A 21,270-nucleotide genomic window follows, 5' to 3' on the forward strand; every position below is an offset into this window, starting at 1 on the left:
TCAGGATCCTGACACAAGGAAGAAAGGAGAGCAGCAGAATACGGACCCTGGTGATGCCAAAGAGTCTCACATTAAAAGGCAGGTGCCCAAGTTAGCTCAATGCACCAAGAAGATCATAAATTACAACTTGCTCAGCTCCTTGGGAATTGAGTGTAAAGGGGAGATTGATCCCATCCAACTGCACCTCCTGCAGGTCAGCAAAGGCATGAGTACCTGCCAGCGTATAGTCTCTGTTCCACCAGTTCAGAAACAGGATAGCAAGGATGACAACTAGAAGCCAATACCCACTATTATTTCATAGAATCATATAATATTAGGGTTGGAAGAGACCTCAGGAGGTCATCTAGTCTAATCCCCTGCTCAAAGCAGGACCAACACCAACTAAATCATCCCAGCCAAGGCTTTGTCAAGCTGGGCCTTAAAAACCTCTAAGGAAGGAGATTCCACCACCTTCCTAGGTAGCCCATTCCAGTGCTTTACCACCCTCCTAGTGAAATAGTGTTTCCTAATATCCAACCTAAACTTCCCCCGCTGCAACTTGAGACCATTACTCCTTGTTCTGTCATCTGCTACCACTGAGAACAGCCTAGCTCCATTCTCTTTGGAACCCCCCTTCAGGTAGTTGAAGGCTGCTATCAACCTTGGGAGGGAGGAAGGGGAAGCAGTTTCCTCTATTTTAAAAAGGGAATGCTAACCCATGCTTTGAAAAAATCCAAACTCTAAATTCCACCTTTTGTGGTAATTTCAGATGTTTCAGAATTGGAAAAGATAAAGGAATATTCTTTGAAATTTAAATACAACTTGGGAGATCTGGGTTCAATTCTCAACTTCCGCACAGACTTCCATTGGAACTGTGGCTAAGTCACCTTGTATCTCAGTTCTGCAAAATGAGGGGAAAAATAGCTCCCTTCTGACACCTTTTGTCCATCTTGAATATCCAGCTTACTAGGTGTATGTACAGTGTCTCGTCCAATGAGCCCTGATCTTGGTTGGGACTTCTAAGTGCTAATGTAATACAAGTAATACCTATATTAGTCACTTCAAAAGCATAAATACTGCTTACAAAAAATGCATCAAAAAGTCAAAATTAACTGGAAAAATTTAAGACGTCACTCACTACAGTCACTGATGACTTGACATGATCAAGTATTCCACTAACAGGAATAATGCTCTATATTCAGAATTAGCATAAAGCCCAAAGGCACCAGAAGATGACTGTCAAGAAGCCGGGTGGGCTAAGTGGTTACATTGGGAGTCAAACGTCCTGCATTCTATCTGTGGTTCTGTCAATGACTCTGACCTTGCACACAACAAAACTTCTCCATGCCTCCGTTTATTCACCTGTACAATGGAGATGATGACGCCTTCCATGTTTCTAAAGTGCTTTGAGATCCATGGTTGAGAAGCTCTGATGCCAAACTTTCACTAGGACATACAAATTACATTTGACAAGTACAATGCAAGAATGGAGTGAAGAACTTTGACTGTAAAACACAGCTACCTAAAACCTAACTCAGAGGCTAATGGATAATGTCTGTACAGCACTGGAGTCAAGACCAGGTCCTTTTCCAAAGTAAAGCTGAATTTTGTATTGTCAAAGAAACCCTGATTAGATTTATAAAACTATTAAGATGATCAAGAGCTTTATCGTCGTCATTCAGTGGTGTAGCCAAAGAAAGCCATGGGATGGACAGTCAACCACTTCCTCGTAGTCTTAATCTGTAACTCTTGTTGGGTAGCAACCAGAAAAAAACAGAAAAACACACTTGCAATAACACCACAAACCTTACTTAGAAAGACCATTAATGAATTCAGAAAAAAATATATTGAATATTGGAGAAATCAAAAACAAGAAAATCTCCTCAATTAGCATACCCCCTGAAATAAATACACTCCTTTTACTGGCCACCACTCTGCCTTTCACTAGCTTCAACGTTAATTAAGCCTCACAAAACCTGCAAAATAAATAGCAAAGCTAAGATTTTTCAAAGGAGACCAAGGGGGTTAGGTGTCCAATTCCCCACTGAATTTCAAAGGGAGTTGGGTTCTAGTGCAGAACCCAACTGGCAGTGCACTTTTAAGCAGAGCATCTCTGCTCCTTTGGCAATCACATATCATCAGACTCCAAACCGAGGTTTACTGGTGAAGAAAATGTGACAGAGCATTCCAGAGCCTACACACACACACACACACACACACACAAGACTCTGGTGACAATTTGATTGCACTGTTCATCAAGAGAACCACATGTTTCAGAGTAAGCACCCTGTACTTAGCATGTCGATTTGGTGAAAAAACAGAGTATTTAGGGGAAACTATATAATCAGCTTGTGTCGTTCCTATGCTTAATCTCCCCATTTACACAAAGTGTTTAGTAGTGCAAGTACCAGGCAATAGCTCCCTGCCCCAAGGTATTAGTGAGGGGACCCACTGCCCAGCACCTTAGGCCACATATTTCCAAACACTAGGCTGTTGTCTTCATTATTACATTGTTTGCCTGAGGGCCATCTTTTAGTGTCACTTCTCCACAGCGAACCTTGGCAGTATTCGCCCAATGTGAAGTGACACCGGGAAGAAAGAATGATTGGAGAGATTCTAAGATAAGTCGCAAGAGAGGAAAAACCTTACATAACTGTTCTTCAAGATGTGTTGCACATGTCCATTCCATTCTTGGAGTGGCCACACCCCGTGCACAGTCATCAAATTTTCCCCTCAATAGTGCCCACTGGGGCAGCTGGAGCACACTCAGAGTGCTGGTTTAAAGGGCCCAGGCACCCCAGAACCCCCTCAGTTTCTTCTTCCCGGACAACTCCAAGAAGAAAAACAGGTACAGTACTAACCTTTTGTAATGGTTGTTATTTAATATGTCATACATGTGCATTCCATGATCCACCCTCTTACTCCTCTGAATTGGAGTTGTCTGTTTTATCTGTGAGAACTAACAAGATTTCTCTCTTGATCTGAGATAAGAAAGCCTGAAAGGCTCAGTGGACATCCCCTATCTCCCTGAAACTGATATGTAGAGACCGATCCCATGAGGACCATAAACCCTGAGTTTCGAGGGGACCAGATGTGCCCTCAACCCCAGAGCAGACGTGTCCATCACCAATGTCAGTGAAGATTGAGGGCGGACAAAGGCAATGCCTGCACATACACTGACCAGGTCTGTGTGCCAATCTAGAGAAGTCAATACTCAAGAGGGAACATTCAGCACAGAGTTTAGATGGCAACGACTTGGCAAATAAATGGAGGCCAGACAATTGAGTCCTGAGACGAGTTTTGAGTTATGACTGGGTGAGCCTTGAGATCTGCAACAAGGGATCACATTGTTTGGAACCTTGAGTCCAGAGGAAAAGCTCTAGCTTGAGCAGAATCCAGTACTGCTCCTTTAAACTCTGTCCTCTGAACTGAACAAAGTTGAGAGTTAGACCCAGAGCTGCGAAAGCTGACTGGATGAGAGATACCCTTGTCAGTACTTAAGCCCTGGAATGGCCTCTGACTAGCCAGTCATACAGGAAAGGGTAGGCTTGCACTCCTGATCTCCTCAGGAAAGCAGCTACCACTGTCAGACATTTTGTGGAAACTTGGGGAGATGCTGACAGACCAAAAGGCAGCACAGTGAGCTGCTGATGAGAGCGTTTCACTACCAACCTGAGATACTTTCTATGACCTTAATAAATCACCACATGAAAGTAGGCATCTTTTAAGTCGAGGGCAGCATACCAGTCTCCAGGGAGGGAATAATGGAAGCCAGGGTGACTATGCAAAACTATCTTTTTGATATATCTGTTGAGCTGGCACAGGTCTAAAACTGGCAAGTGACCCTTTGCTTTTGAGATTACAAAATAACAGGCAAGAACCCCTTCCCTCTCCCACCCAAAGGAGAGACTGAACCTCCTGGAGGAGGAGCTCCTCATGAGAGGATGGGAGGGAAGGGAGAGAGGAGCAGAAACAAATTGGAGGGTATATCTCATTTCTACAGTGCTTAATACTCATTGGTCTGAAGTAATCTGGGACCAAGCCGGAGGAAGTGGGAAAGACAATTTGCAAACACGAGGGAGATAGAATCTGGCATCCTGGAAACTGGTATGGCATCCTCAACTGACCCCAAAACATCTATTTAGCACTCCTCGGTATCTGGATGGAGCAGGCATTGACATAGAAGCAGGAGGAGGAGGTGGCCTGTGTCTATAACTTCTACTCTTCTTTCTTTGTAAGTCCTGATGAGGAGCAGGGGCAGAGTATTAGTGGTCTGCTGCAGGCAAAAATGTTTCCTAGACAGGGCCAGAGTACACAACACCAAAGACTTCAAAGTCAGCATAGAATCCTTCATCCCATACTGCTTAGAATCTGTTTGCTCTGAAAAAAGTGAAGACCCTTCAAAGGGCAGCTCTTGAATTGTTTGTTGGACCTCGTGCGGAAGCCCCAACGACGACAGCCAGAAGGTCCTGTAATGGAAACCGCAGAAGCCAGTGTCCTAGCAACCGAGTCTACCACACATGTAGTCCAACCTGCAGTGAAGTTCTCACGATGAATGTCCCCTCGTCATCTAAAGAAAACTCCTGTCCAGTGTCCTCCAGCAACATGTCCTTAAACTTTAACATGGAGTCCCAAATATTACAATAACAATGTCCCAAAAGGTTTGTTGCTTGGCAATTCTGAGTTGCAACACTGCAATAGAATAAACTTTTCCACCAAATAAATCTATTGTTTTTTTTAGCATTCTTTGATTTGGAAATTGCCACCTGTTGGCCCTGTCATTTCCTTTCACTGGCCACTGACACCACCAGAGAATCCTAGGGGGTGGGGGGGACATAATATTTACATTTGGTCCTTTTTTGAGGCGGGAGGAAGGGACAAAGGAGTCTGCCAGAGTGGCTTCATGAGCTCCAAAATTGCCTCATTCCAAGTAAAGACACCTTTACTTGTGGTTTGGTTGTGGCCAAAATGTCACTATGGCAATGGGAGGACTCCTTAACTTTCTCTAGCTGGATCTCCAAACCTGAGGCAATCCTCTTCAACAACTCTTGGTGAGCTCTATAATCATCGGGAGGTGGTGAAATGTCCCCTGAGGAAACTGCCTCATTAGGAGAGGAGGAGGATGAAGCCAGCACAGGCTCAGAATGCCCCTCCTTCACTAGCTGTCCAGTAGGCTCTTCCTGAACTACCTCTTCCTGCTCAGCATCAGGACCTGTACCAGGCTCAGAAACAGGCAGTGCCCAGCAAGTAGATTCCCCATGCCTCTCCAAGGACACAGAGCAGGACCTGAAAACTGGGGAAATCTCCACAAGTTCCAAAAGGGCCAATGGTGAGCCCCAGTGATTCCCAGGCCCCAAGCCCTATCCCATTCCAGCCGTAGGATCTCGAGGCAACCCAGGGTAGTAATGCCTAGGTGGGGGTAGCATGACAGGCTCCGAGGCTGGGAAACATAGGAGGCCATCTCTGATGCAGAGGAGTCTGAATCACACTCTGCTGACCAAGCAGGGGCTGCTCCCAATGGTACCAGAGACTAGTGCCTAGTTGGCGAAGAGTGTAGAACAGCCAATGTTGCAGGCTTCCCCTTCAATGCACCGATGGGCATGAAATCCAAGGCACAGGAGACTGTCACTGCACTGAGTTCTGCATGGACAATATTGGCGACTCTCTGTCTGCTGGTACAGGAGCACAGACTCCTGCACTACCAGGGACATCAGTACCAATAGGCTCAGCATATCTCTTGCTGACACAAACACTTCCGACATGGTCAGTACCGAGATGATCGCTGCAATATTGCAGACATAGAAGGCACCCCTCCAGGTATCAGACTCGATGGTACATGCCCGGGTACCAGAGTCAATGGTGCCCATTTCAGTGCTACCAGTGACGAGAAGTGCTTTGGTTTCGGCTGCACTCTACTCTTCTCCCCATGCTTAGAAGATTCTGGAGCCAGCAACTTTCCTGTCTAGAGGTGTAAGCTGGGCGGACTCACCCCTGCAGCGCCTCCTGCTGGTCTCTCAGGGAATTAGCTCAATTTCCAGCCCGGAGCGCCCTCTGCAGACCAGTGATCCACTACTGCTTGGCCCCGGTGTCCCTCCCTGGACTCCAGTGCCCTGTTAGCTGGGGTGCTGCCCCCTGGCAGTAGCCCCTTTCTCTCAGGGTCTCCCCTCCCCAGGAACCCCCCACCCACTATCCCCACCTCGCCTCAGTATAAGGCTACTGTCAGTCCTCATCTAGCCCCCACGCCTGGGGCAGACTGCAGTATCAGCCTACTCATCACTGGCAAGGTTGGGTTTGGACCTGCTGCCTTTGCCTACCCCTGGGCTGCCCTCTGAAACCCCCAGTATCTATTAGCCCAATGCTAGGCTGCAGTCTGGGGCTTTCCAGGCTGGGGCTCCCCAGCTCCTCTGCCTTTCCCCAGCCCTACTCCACTCAGGTACCCTGGCTCTATCTCCCTGCAGCCAGGCCCTTCTCTCTCTCTGAACACAGAGAGACTTCTTCTGGGCCTCTGGCTCACAGCCTTTTTATACAGGCCAGCTGTGGCCTGATTGGGGTGTGGCCCAGCTTTTCGAGCTGCAGCCCTCTCCAGGGCTGCTTTCCAGCCCTCCCAGGCAGGAGCGGGTGTCCACCCCGCTACAAGAGGTCTTATGTCTCTTCTTAGACACTGGGGAAAGCAATTGGTGCTAGGTCTCAGGCAGCACAGGAGGTACACTCCTAACTGATGCCAAAGCACTCTGTGCCAAGTCAGGAAGGCTAGAGTCTGATGGAGGTCTCAGGGCCGCCTCTGTGAGTAAAACCTTTAGCCTGGCTTCTCTGGCTTTTTTTGTCCTTGGCTTAAAATATTTGCAAATTTGACAACAAACCCAAATATGAGCTTCCCCCAAATGCTTCAAGCAGCTTGATTGTGGGTTGCTCATGGGCATTGGCCTAGCACAAGAGACGCAGAGCTTGAAGCCCAGTGACCATGTAACAGAAACCCCAGAAGTGGCGACCAAAAAGGAAACTAATCCTATCTACTCTAAGTACTAATCAATTAGAAAACTATTTACAAGAAATTTCCATGAGCACACTGACAGCATGTGCTAACGCAAGCCACGCAATTCCTTCTTACTACTCGTGACAGTCATTAGAACTGAAGAAGCTCTGGGGCGGTTGTGCCATTTATACTGGCTTGTGATGGCACACTATGGTAAAGGGCACTTGAGCCTCTCCAATGGGTACCTCTGAGAGATGGTCCAACACCCAGCGTGAAATGCACATATGGAATCACTTGAAGAACTTAAGGCAATGGTTGTAGATGGAGCATTCAGCAAGTTTGGTGGCAATGGGCAATAGCTAGCGTGGCAGGTGGGATTGAGGAATGTTGTTTTAGGGACAGTGGAAGCAAATGTATTTGTATACTGGAGGAAAAGAAGCAAGAGGACAAGGAAAGGTAAAAGGAGGAGGACAAAGAAGAGGGTGTGAGTGGGGAACAGGGATGCCAGGAGAGGATTGGGGTCACAGGGCACATGGAGAGGTTTCAAAGAGAAAAACAAGTGTGCAATCTGCCAGTGAAAGGGAGAGGGAGGAAGGAGTGTTGTGGACTTGTGGTGGCCCTTATCCATCTCTTCCTGGAGTGTGGGGGAGGGAAATCAAGCAAAATCTTGCATGGAGGGCACAGGAAGGAGTCAGAGATTGCACATGTGACAGGGATTGCGAGCTGGGAATTCAATGACAGTGGAGAGGCAGTGTTGTTCAGCTAGCGATACAGTAGAACTAAAGAAGGAAAGATCAATTTTGCAGCAGAGGATATCCATGTTGTCTTGAGACTCTCTCCAGTAACAGTCACTGACATGAGAGCAGGTGTGGAGAAAGCTGAAGCTGGGAATGAGCCAGGTTTAGGGTTTTGGAACAGACTTTTGGTGGGAAGGAGAGGTGAAAGAATCAAGTGTAGCGAGAGCAGAGTGCAGTGAACTAACAATGGAGTCTACAGAGGAGGAGGAGAGGGAACAATAAAGGAGTTGAGAGTGGTGGAGAATAAGAGCTTAGATCACTGGTAGAGGGGAAATAGGCAATAAGGAAGAAGTGATGGGGTAGCGTTTGGAGAGTGTCACCACTCCTGAGAGATCAGAAAAGGAACACTTGAGCAAAGACGAGCAGAGACAAGGTCAAGCAAGTGGCCACTTTGGCAAACAGGAGAGATGATCCAAGGTTGAAAGTCAAAAGAGAAAATGAAGGCAAAGAGGCAGGAACAGCTCATGGGTCAGAGTGGGCATCAGTGTGAAATTTGAAGTCACCAAGTATGATCAGGGAGGACTGTGGGAAGAGGAATTAAAAAAAAAAGTCAGGTTTCAAAATCAGGGAGGGTAGGGGAGATGTAGATGACAGCTATCTGGAGAGGGACAGCAGAGGAGTATATAATTGAATGTGATTTGAACAAAGAGATATAGTATAAAGAACGGGGTAGAAAATACGACGTCTGTTGGAAAGCTATTATGTACATTGATGGTGCACTATCACCGAGGACATTGTGTTCAGTTCTCGTTACCCTACCTCCAAAAAAGATATCATAGAAATAGGAGCCTGGAGACAAAATTGATTAGAAGCCTGGAGAAACTAAAGATAGGGAGCGTTTAGAGAGGAGATAAAAAGAGGCAGCAGAGCTATGCAAAATAATGAATGGTTTAGAGAACAAAAGCCAGAAAAACTCCTACTTACACGCTCATAGTCAATAACAAGGGGACATTCCACTAAAAACTGAAAGCTCAAGCTCACCAAGACTCAACTGCAAAGTTCAAGCTCAGCTCAAGTTTATCATGGCTAAAACAGCTCTCAATCTCCCCACCACCAAGTCCTCTCCACTAACGCCGTTCTCAATCACTGTGGAAAAAACCACCATCCTGCCTGTCACTCAGGCCCATACTTGGGGTTCATCTCTGACTCAAACCTTTCTTTAGGTCCTCACATCCAGGCTATATCTAAATTTGCTGATTCTTTATGCAAAACATTTCTGAGATACAGCCTCTCTCATCATCCACATGGCTAAAAATCTCATCGTCTTGCATCTTGATAACTGCACCATCCTTTCCTCTGGCCTTGACAAATGCAATCTTGCCTCGCTCATACCCATTCAGAATTCTGCTGCAAAAATAATATTCCTAGCTCATTGCTTTAACCATGTTAAAGAGAAGAATGAGGGGGGATTTGATAGCTGCTTTCAACTACCTGAAAGTAGGTTCCAAAGAGGATGGATCTAGACTGTTCTCTGTGGTACCAGATGACAGAACAAGGAGTAATGGTCTCAAGATGCAGTGGGGGAGGTCTAGGTTGGATATTAGGAAAAACTTTTTCACTAGGAGGGTGGTGAAGCACTGGAATGGGTTACCTAGGGAGGTGGTGGAATCTCCTTCTTTAGAGGTTTTTAAGGTCAGGCTTGACAAAGCCCTGGCTGGGATGATTTAGTTGGGGATTGGTCCTGCTTTGAGCAGGGGGTTGAACTAGATGACCTCCTGAGGTCCCTTCCAACTCTGATATTCTATGATTCTATGTTACCCTTCTCTTTGCATTCCCTTTTCCTCCATCATAGCAAACATAAGCTACTGGCCTTAACTTCCAAGGCCCTTCCCGGCCTATTCCCACCCTATCTATCAGCTCTCATTCTGTTGGACTCCCACCTCCAGTTGGCCCCTGAAGCCAGCCTCCATCACCCACTTGTTAAATTTTCAAATGAGCCCCTTCATGCTTTCTCCCATGCTGCCTCTCACACTCAAGAGGGGCTCCCCTTAAACACCAGCAAAACTAATTCATTATCCCCTTCAAAACCCTCCTCAAAACTGTCCTTTACTATGACGCCTACAAAATGCTTGACAACGGTTAGGCTGCTGGTGTGCTGAGACAACAGCCTGTCCTCCTGACCAAGTCTCATTGTTTCTTTGTGCTCCCTGCTGGTCTGTCTGTACCCATCTGCTGTCTCTTGACTTTACTTAGATTGTAAGTTCTTTGGGGCAGGAGCTGTTATGGGTTTGTGTTTGTACAGCGCCTACCACAATGGAGTCCTGGTCACTACAACAATACAAATAATAATAAAATAAATAAAAGGCAACTCATTTTAAACAAATGAAATAATTTTTTTAGTATAAACTATGAGTGTGAACTCTGTCACAAAACCTTGATGATAAGATCATAGCAAGATTGATGTTTATATGGAATAATGAGAACATTTACAGGATGTTTAAACAGGATAAAACACTAAGATATATTCACCTTCATGCTTCACAGCTCATGATAACCACCAATTAACAGGGGTCAGGAAGAAACCTGCCCTATGGGCAGGTGTAGCAGGGTTCTTCTTTTGACCTACCCTATTAGTAAGTGCTATAATCCTGCAGGGAGATACTGACTTATACCCTATGAATCATGTAGCAGTGGAGGCTCATTAACTCCACTTTGGTTTAAAAAGAAGTGGGAGTGATACTCTGGTGAAAGGTCTAAGACAGAGAGGTCTCTTTAGAGAAACACTACCAACATGTTAACATGGGCTGAGGGTGGCATTTTCCTTATTATCTGAGTTATCAATAAAGCCAAATTCCAGGTCTAGGGAATGTCTGGACTAAATACAGGGTGTTAAAATGCTGTTCAGAGCGAAGTGGAAATTTAATTTGCTTACAGCAGATTATTCCATCATTGAACATTACAGAGTTTCTTGCACCTTTCGCTGAAGTAATTGGTACTTACCCTGCTGGAGACAGGAATTTGTAATAGATGTAATAAATTAGATCTGGGGTCTAATACAGTGTGGCACTTCCTAAATTCCTACTCCAGAACATCTAGTTTGCTATATGATGTGCTCTAGCAAAAGCACATCATACTCACCCCCTCTGTCACTGAAATGTGTCCAAAATAACTGTGATTTATAGGTGGGTGTAAAAATGGAAAGCAATGCACCACTCAATGGGGGAACTCACTCATAGAAATGGGATTTGGAAATGGACAGGAACGTGCAGTCTCGATTGGCCTTGATGGTGAAAATGAGAGGTTCCCCAGTAAGGACAGCTAGTTGGCCTACTATTTCCCCCGGATGGGTGATGAATAGACAGGTCTCCTCCTCAGAGTCTATCTTCCACTGGTACACATGAAGCAAACCTGAGATCACAAACCGGATGTTGACATCCTGAAAAGGATGGAGAGAGAATCCCTCATTATAAACCCTCCTGGATTTTAAACCAACATTAGTTGTAACAGAACTGCAACGACTGATGTGTTTGCTGTGGGGCTCTATGTAGCGTTAATCACTTAGACAATACAATAAGGCACATTCATGAATAATTAATAATTAAAAGCATTTATTAATGTTGTAAACTGTTCCAGTTACAATATTGAAAATGGAGCTTTCTGACTGGGACCATAATTGGGAGACCTCAAGAGGTGGAGAGGACACAGAATTAATAGCAAAACTCTGCGAATAATACTGTATTGTGACAAAACAGAATATATTAGTACTGGAAATTAGCAAAAATGTATTCCCTTAATTTGCATTGCACACAGTTACGTATTTTCAAACAAACAATCTCCTAGTGCTATTACAGAACAATATTATGCCCTGAATGATATGCTTGTTGCAAAATGCACTAATATACAAAAAAGTCCAATTGTGTATTAATAGAAGAAGGCATTCTAATAAAACTGAGTGACATACATCATGCATTGAGGGTTGGGTTTTTGTAAGCAGGTTATCTGGGCATTTGTAATGCACATCATTTCATGGGAAAATAAGCAATATATGTATAAACTTGAAACCTCATGGAGAAGGATGCTAAATTCACATTGCAACTTTAGCTATGCACTCTTCCGTACAAAACAAAACCCATAATCTGCAGCTAAAATTGCTGTTGCTATTAAATGAGCCCCTCTTCTCTTTAATTACAAAGGAAAAACTCAACAAGATGCAAGGGAGAAAGAGGGGGGTGGGTTTCCCTGCTGTCTGTGTATGGATTGCAATTCTGAGCCTCTGCACCCAGATGGATAAGCACCTACCAATTCCTCTCAATCTTGTTCAGCTCCCCATTCAAGAGGCAACAGAATCACAGAAATATAGGAGTGGAAGAGATCTCAATAGGTCATCTAGTCCAGTCCTCTGCACTGAGGCAGGACTAAGGATCTAGACCATCCCTGACAGGTGTTCATCATTGGAGGTTTTTAAGAAGAGGTTAGACAGAGATTCCAGAACCCCTCTAGGTAATTTGTTCCACTCTTATAGTTAGGAAGATTTTTCTAATGTCTGACCCAAATCTCCCTTCCTGCAATTTAAGCGCATTACTTCTTGTCCTCTCCTCCGTGGATATGGAGAACAATTTATCACCCTCCTCTTTTATAAACTTAAATCTGTTATGTCCCCCCTCAGTCTTCACTTCTACAGACTAAACAAACCCAATTGTCTAATATTTCCTTATAGGTCATATTCTAGACCACATATTGTCTGACGTGCACTCTTCAACCCAACCTGTTTTTATCCAGAACATTATATGGCCCTTGTCACCATTGTATCTGGGTGCTTCAGAAATGTTTTAATGAGTTTATCCTCAGAATACCCCTGTTAGGTTGGTACCTATCATTCTCATTTTGCAGGGTGGGGGCATGAGGCACAGAGAGGTGAAAGTAACTTGTACAGGAAGCCTGTGGCAGAGGAACTTATCCCAGAACTCCCCAAACCCAGTCCAGGGCGACTCACCTCAACTCTAGTCCATCTTTAGTCATACACTAAGGTCTTGACAGGACACCCGCTATTTGAATGACTGGAGAGTAGTAATAATATCAAACAGTTTTTAAACTACAGGTTCACTTTTCCCTTACTGGAGGGCACTCACCTGGTCTCCCTGCCTTGATACCACAGTCCCAGCCGTAACTTGATGCAGTGTTACTTTACCCTTCAGCAACAAGGGGTCCTGAGGGAAAAAAGATATCCACACACACAATTTAAACATCTGTGCAGATGTAAACAGAGGTGAAAATGTAAGGGAGTAAGCAATCTACTGAACAGGAAGGTTATAAATCTCTTGACCTTGAAGCTATAATTCAAGTTGACACCTTAACATTTCCCTGCCAATATACATCTTCATAGGAATAACGTAGCTCTCTGTCTTCACATGCATAGATTCAGACGTTTAAGCGCTTTATTTAACTCCATTTTTGCCTCGACTCCTAACAGACTATAAACCTTCCATGTCCTGATGAAACGAACAGATTGGTTGATCTCATCAATGAAAACATGGTTAACATTTCAACCCTCAAGGATACCTATATTGTGGGATTTTGTTTTGTAACACATCACTAAATATATGCATTCTAGGCACTATAACTTAAGTATATTTCTCCCATAGCACACCCACTTCTACGAATATGCATTTAACACAACATTAATATTAATAGTAGTCAGTTTCAGTACTTTTGGCTAGTAAACAGCAAGCAAAAAAACTGTAGCAAGTTTTACTATGGATTACAGGCACCCTTTAAAATTTCCTCCCACAGGTCTCAAAGCACAGAGAACAATACATAGGGTAAGTGCATGATTTAAAAAAAAAAAAAGTTGGGGAATGCTAGCAAGAAGTCTGCACCGATTTCTATGTTTCTGCTTGTGGTTGTATACAGAGCACTGAACTGGCACCCAGGAGACCTGCATTCTATTTCCAGTTCTGTCAAAGGCCCATTGTGCAACCCTGTTCACTTCACTTCCCTGTTCCTCAGTTTTCCAGTGATAAAATTGGGATAGTGATACTTACCTTCATTGTAAAACACTGAAATCTGCCAATGAAATACACAATAGAAAAAGCTGATAATTAGAATTACTTATTCAAATGCTCTGGATTCAGGTTAACTTTGCCTTTCTCAATATTAATTCTCTCAACCTATCTTGAAATGTCATCTACATGTGCTGCTATAACTGAATTGAAAGGTGGCCTCTCTCTCTTCTCCAAATGCCTCTCTCCTCCTTCTTTGCCGAAAAGTTTCTCAGTAACCTTACATAAAACATCTTGATGAATCATAAAAAATATTCCTATGCCTCCTACTGCAACAGCACAGTGAGATGGGAGGGGAGATTTTTCTTCTCTCCCTCTCTCCACTGATGGAACAATCATAGGTGCTGTTCTAAATATCTCTGCACGCATAGCAGTAGACTTCGCAGGTTGAGTGCAAAGATCAAAGATCAATCTTTCAAATTAGATTGGTTCCCCTCTTCCCTAAAAAGATGTATAAACAGAATCCTCCAATCTCTCTTCTGTGCATTTCCTATTAGACTCAATCATGAAAAGCAGCTGCTCCCATATCATGTTCTTTTCCCTGTAGGAACATGCCAAGCCAGGTGCCATTATTAAAGCACCCAAAAAATACAGAAACTAGCAACAAAACTGTAGGAGGCACCACTGACTGAGCCAACTCTGTTACTCTAACTTGCTTTGCATTTCCATTACCTGAAGGAGGAGGAGGGTGATACATGAAAGTTTGATTACTTCTATTTTACCGAATTAAAGCAGAGAGAGCTAGGTTGCTCCCTATAACTAGAGCTTGTGGAAAGATTTTCAAGGGGAAGGGAAATGTTTAAACACTTAATTTCAACAGTGTTTCAATTCATTTCATTTAGATTATTTTATATTTAATATATAAAAGTCAAAATGAAATTAATTAAAATAGCACTATTGAAACAAAACATTTTGATGGTCCAGAATTGAAATTTTTTCAAATTTTCATTTCATAGGAAATTTTGGAATTTCGGCTTTTTGTTCCAAATTGGGGGGGGGGATGTTTTTGAAATGTCTGAACTTCCCATGAACAGAAATTCCAGTTCCTGACAAACCGTTCTTATAACCCATCTTTATTTGGCTTTTTGATTTTTGATTACGTTAGCACTATTACTACTGCTATTTAGGAACATATTGCCAGATGTTGCCTGATCTTTTTTGAAGGTTAATAATATTTGTATTAATTGCCAATTTGTCAGAAGTTTCTAATCCCAGAATCAGGCTACCCAAAACTATAACCAATAAGTTTAATATCTTGCAGTGACCCTCAGGGACCCTCAGGGCAAGGATACTTATACTGTTGGCAAAGTAAAGCCTTTGAGATTTTTATTAAAATAAGGAATAAAGCCAGAAAAGCTCCAAGCCCCATAAAAAGATAGGAGTAATACAGTATTGAGGATATCCGTTGTATCATTCTTTGTATAAGCTCTTAGATTTGCATACTTATACCCTTTCTTGAGGACCTGGTGGTAAGAGATAAAGGACCAGCCTGTCTCTGGCATGCCAAATGAGCCCAATGGTTCAGGTTCCTCAATCCCAAGATTGATGGTAGATAACGATAGAGCTGAAGGGTTAAATGATGGATAGCTAACAATGATGGAAAAAGCCTAGCCTCTACATGGTTGTTTCTCCCATTATAGGGCCTGAGCACCATCCTGAATATTCATGCTTATGCTCAGCCATCCATGCCCAAATATAGCTTCCTCACCCCATCATATTAGGGTACACTTATCCTACAAGTTAGCATATTAATTAATACATATTAATGCCATTTAACTCATTATCATACCAGTCACTTCTTGCTCAAGCTACATTACGGTTATCACTTCCATATTCCTGTGGTTGCCATTTACCGTTAGGTTTCAACTCCTACCTTTGAGCAAGCCATTCCTAGTTCCCCAAAACCTAAGGGGTAACAGTCAGACTATTTATCTATGCCAAAGGTCGCAGGCCTACTATACTTGACTACACTTATGCTAACTTGCTTAAGGTAATGTCTTTCAAGATACAGAGCTGTAGGTTCCTTGCATTACAGCTGATATAGTGAAGGCAAGCCACCCCTCTGGGCTACACAGACTGGATCCAATCAGCGGTCCATCTCACACGGTGTCCTGTCTCTGGCAGTGGCCAGACCAGCTGCTCCAGAAGAAGATGCAAGAAACTCAGCAGTAGGAAGATGTGAAATCTGTCCTAAATAAAGTTTCTTGCACTAAAAATGGTACTTTCGAAATAAAAAATTAAAAAAACAAAACAAAAAACAAAAAAAAACCCTGTTCTGTTTGTACAGTGCCTAGCACAATGGGGTCCATGACTATACCTCCTAAGTGCTACAGTAATATAAACAACAAATAATAATCAATTACGTGTTAGCGGTTCATGCTGCAGAGGAGAAAGCAAGTTCTGCTTCTAAATAAAATAAGCCAGTGTTGCCCAAACTGGGCCGTAGTAGGTCTATCTAGATAAAAGAAGCCACCAAAAGAGGGAGAAGCAAACTGACAGTTTGTGTTTCAAGATTTCCACTAATCTCAATATTCTAATCTGCTTGGAGTAAGTGAATAATTTAATTACTGATTTACTGACTGAACCCCAAACTCTGGATGGGAACAGAGAAAGGCATATTATTTCTCAGTGCCCTAATAGGATTTTTTTTCATTTTAAATGGTTAGATAATTATATTATCACTTAGCTCAGACAAGGGCAATGTTTCCAAAGAGGAGCATACTCCAATGCAATAACAGAAGGAACAACAAATTCTGGAATGAGATTGGCCAGTGACTGGCAATATTACTACATATTTTTCTTTGAAAATTCCACATGATGGATGAGCGAACATCTATTGTCTTGTGAGCTATTGTTGGCAAAGAGGAGGCTGAATATGAAGGCCTGGGGTTCAGCAAACTATGAGGAGAAAATAGGCAGGGATGGCAACAAAGAAAGGAGTTCTCCAAAAAGTTCTCAGACAAGGTCACTAGGCTAGTCCCAACCTTCCTAGAAATAACCCAATTAGGATACAGAATGGATACTGAGAGAGCTAAGGGAAGCAGATGTTGGAATTGCGTGATGAACAAAAACCAGAAAGGTTAAGAACATAAGAACGGCCATACTGGGTCAGACCAAAGGTCCATCTAGCACAGTATCCTGTCTACCGACAATGGCCAATGCCAGGTGCCCCAGAGGGAGTGAACCTAACAGGCAATTATCAAGTGATCTCTCTCCTGCCATCTGACAAACGGAGGCCAGGGACACCATTCCTTACCCATCCTGGCTAATAGCCATTAATGGACTTAACCACCATGAATTTATCTTTTAACGCTGTTCTAGTCCTAGCCTTCACAACCTCCTCAGGTAAGGAGTTCCACAAGTTGACTGTGCGCTGCGTGAAGGAGAACTTCCTTTTATTTGTTTTAAACCTGCTGCCTATTAATTTCATTTGGTGACCCCTAGTTCTTGTATTATGGGAATAAGTAAATAACTTCCCCTTATCCACTTTCTCAACATCACTCATGATTTTATATACCTCTATCATATCCCCCCTTAGTCTCCTCTTTTCTAAACTGAAGAGTCCTAGCCTCTTTAATCTCTCCTCATATGGGATCTGTTCCAAACCCCTAATCATTTTAGTTGCCCTTTTCTGAACCTTTTCTAGTGCCAGTATATCTTTTTTGAGATGAGGAGACCACATCTGTACGTAGTATTCGAGATGTGGACGTACCATTGATTTATATAAGGGCAATAATATATTCTCAATTACAGTTGCATCAATTGCAAACTTCTTTCTTTCTGGAGGAAGAGGTTTTGGGACTCAAAAAGTGACTGTGAGAAACTCGATGAAGCAGCGAGGCAGGAAACATCAGAAAAAGCAGCTTATGACAACGGGTGAGATAGTTATGAAGGAGCAAAAGAATGTGGCAACTAGCAAGAGGAGCAGAAGGGAAACATATATAAAACTTTTCAGCCAGCCTGCTGGCCAACAAGGAGTATTTCTGCCTGGAAGGAAAAGGCAGTGACTAAGAGCAGGCCAGTGGCTTGACCAGAAGCAAGAAGTAACATGAAGCCTTCACAAAAAGAGAAAAAAGAGAAATGTAACACAGGCCCATTGGCATCAACTGGCAAAGGGTTCATTGTTCTTTACAAGCATCTCCTGTCTCAGACCTGACAAACTCACTACACCTAATACACCACTTTCATGGTATTTATCCATAAAGGTAGCAATGTGAAGTCTCTACTGGAAGCATGTAACTTAAACAATACTCATTTTCATTGAAAGATATGTTTACAGGTAATATTTAAGGTAACTTTTGCCTTATCCAATGAAAACTATGCCTTATGGTCTTGGAGGGAAAGTAAGTCACCAAGGAATTATATGCCTCAGTGATGGCCTTTTCAAGTGGTAGGGAGTTGTCAACCCTCCCTGGCTAGCCAATAATATAATGTATTGCTCAATTATCATAGAATCATACAATATCAGGGTTGGAAGAGACCTCAAGAGGTCATCTAGTCCAACCCCCTGCTCAAAGTAGGACCAATTCCCAACTAAATCATCCCAGCCAGGGCTTTGTCAAGCCGGGCCTTAAAAACCTCCAAGGAAGGAGACTCCACCACCTCCCTAGGTAACGCATTCCAGTACTTCACCACCTTCCTAGTGAAACAGTGTTTCCTAATATTGTTGTACTTAAAGTACTGCACAGGATCTTTTCAGGGGGAATAAGACAAAACGCCACATTTATTAGTAATACATGTATTCATTAACACTGTATTATATGCATATAATATATTACACTTACACTCACACACACACACAAACCCATTCCGTCTTGTTGTTACCAATTAGTTGCTCCCCTTAACTTCACTGGCCAGGTGAGTTAGATGGGGGAGGGGGTGGAGCCGGGCTTCTGCCGATCCGGATCGATGCTCCCATGTTGACAAGACGAGACCCGGGGTCCTCTGCAAGACACCTCACTTTTATAGCAGCTTTCCTCTTATGCAAATCTATACCAGATTCAAACTCTGTGTCTGTGTCCATTGGTCCTTTGTGCTGCTTTCTTTTGAGTGTTGTCCCAATGCTGCAAAGAGGGTGTTTCCAAAAGAAGGTGCTTGCTTCTAACCCCCGAGGCCGTCGGTATGTCTGCTTGTCTTTAATGAGCCCACTTGACATGTTTTATTGTCCTTGGGTCTGGCTTCCAGCCCCTCTCCAACAGTTGAGGCTGTCTGGAGGTGCTGCCTTCCATGCCTTGCTCATCCACACCTCATTCATTCAACAGGGCAATTGATTAAGAGTGGGGGGGAGGGGGAGAGCTCTTGTTCTACTGCTAGCAAAAAGAAAATTTTCTTCTATCTTATTCAATCCTTAGGGGCTATAATATTATACCAAGGGCAATGCAAAGTTTCTAAATGAGGCTTTGATATAAAGTTCCATGAAAACCGAGGTCACACGTGGGTAGACCCACCACAAGGTTATATGAAGAGGCACAATGTAAAGTCATATGAAAATTATCAGAGATTGATCTACATTGTCCCCCTTTTGACCTCTCAAGAACAATTCTTGAATAAGACAAAACGCCACATTTATTAGTAATACATGTATTCATTAACACTGTATTATATGCATATAATATATTACACTTACACTCACACACACACACAAACCCATTCCATCTTGTTGTTACCAATTAGTTGCTCCCCTTAACTTCACTGGCCAGGTGAGTTAGATGGGGGAGGGGGTGGAGCCGGGCTTCTGCCGAAGAAGTGAGGTTTTTACTCACGAAAGCTTATGCCCAAATAAATCTGTTAGTCTTTAAGGTGCCACCAGACTCCTTGTTGTTTTTGTAGATACAGACTAACACGGCTACCCCCTGATACAAAGCAGAGTAGTTTCTTGAACATCCAGTTCGGCATTAGGGGTGTGATCCACCAAGAGCATCCATACAAAGCACCACATAAATCCCATATAAGCCCTTAATGCAAGGCTCTCAAGTTGTCCTCTGCACTGGGGTCCATTTCTCCCTAGAGGTCAAATACCAACTGCACTTAGAGGAGGGGAACACAAAAGCATATGCAGCTCTTGGCAGGCAGCTGGAAAAGAAATTCTTCCTTCAAACAGATTTGGTTGTGTGTCATATTTAAGCCTGCACATACCCCAATATCCAACTGAGATCTTAAAAATCTTCCTAAATTTAATTTTCAAAAGCTTTTCCAGTTGCCCTTCAATAGAACAGGACTATACAAACCAATGTATTCCTGAGTCAAAGAGATAAGATCACCAAACTCCCTCACAGCTCTGGTTGCAAGCCCACACCTTGCCTTGGATTGAGGGCTCCATGCAGTCTGCTGGCTTCCTTCTGACGCCATTCATTTGATGGTTTTCTGAATCACAGCTGGGCACCGAAATACACTGTGCCAATTATTCTTGGACATGTATAAAAGGTCATATTTAGATGCCACTTAACTTCGGTCCATGGAAAAAGTGAATTATACACAGATCTACACTTAATGAGATCTGAGCAACAGACAACTTGTGCCACATCTCTCATTTTATGTACATTTTTGGTTTCATCTCACTCCACCTGCCCCCAAGAAGAAACAAAACACATTAATATCTTATCATAATAGTTATATGTATCCTGCTCAAACCCAGTCTCCAGTGATTACAGCCTACCTACCTTAGTTCCCCCTGCAGTTTCATAGAATATCAGGGTTGAAAGGGACCTCAGGAGGTCATCTAGTCCAACCCCCTGCTCAAAGGGGGACCAATCCCCAGACAGATTTTTGCCCCAGATCCCTAAATGGCCCCCTCAAGGATTGAACTCTCAACCCTGGGTTTAGCGGGCCAATGCTCAAATCACTGAGCTATCCCTCCCCCCTAGTTTTCAACAGCATACTACATATGACGGGCATAGCCATGAGTGGGCCTGGGTGAGCCACAGCCCACCCAATTAGCATGCAGGCCCACCCAAATTTGAGCCTGAGGGGACGTCAAAGTGTACTTGAGCTTACTCAATGAGAGCTAGCACATGAAAACAGAATGTAGCGGTGGGGGTGGGAGCCTCGCCACAGAGTACATCCCATCAGAGATGCCAGGTACATATTCAAGGCGGATACTCCCTCCTGCTGCGCATGCTGCCGTAGCTACACGTTCATTTTTAGGCATTAGATAAAGCAGAGCGAACATGGGTACATCTGCATAAGCTGGGAATCACATCCTCAGTTAAAATGTAAATGTATGCCTACACTGGAGCTAGGAGCAGGGTACTCAGCTACTCTTAGCTACCATGTTATTTTCAGCCTGCAGAATTAGTGTGTGTCTATTCCAGCTGAAAAACCGAAGCATGCTCCCAAATGCAGTGTAGACATGCCCCAGGGCTCCCATCCCATCCCAGTGCCAGACTCCCCACCTTGGCAGATGTGCCTGCCTGGGCTTGTGGGCAGCTCCAGAGTGCAGCTGGTGGGAAAGATGCAGAGCAAGGGCGAGAAAGAGAGTTGTCCAACTTCAGTGACCTGGACAGATCCTATGACCAGCTTATGG

The 21,270-nt window shown here is 43.6% G+C and overlaps 1 protein-coding gene across 3 annotated transcripts in view; it reads right to left on the minus strand.

The window, feature by feature from the left end:
• The window catches only part of PNPLA7 (patatin like phospholipase domain containing 7), a gene marked incomplete in the record, with an annotated part of 370,650 nt that overhangs the window by 236,373 nt on the left and 113,007 nt on the right, over positions 1 to 21,270 (minus strand). For all 3 annotated transcript variants that reach the window (XM_034793933.1, XM_034793931.1, XM_034793932.1), the window contains 2 exon segments: positions 10,920 to 11,125; positions 12,819 to 12,896. In XM_034793933.1, the coding sequence (XP_034649824.1) occupies positions 10,920 to 11,125; positions 12,819 to 12,896 (284 nt within the window).

The sequence above is a fragment of the Trachemys scripta genome, chromosome 17, assembly GCF_013100865.1.
Source record: "Trachemys scripta elegans isolate TJP31775 chromosome 17, CAS_Tse_1.0, whole genome shotgun sequence".
NCBI lineage: Eukaryota > Metazoa > Chordata > Testudines > Emydidae > Trachemys > Trachemys scripta.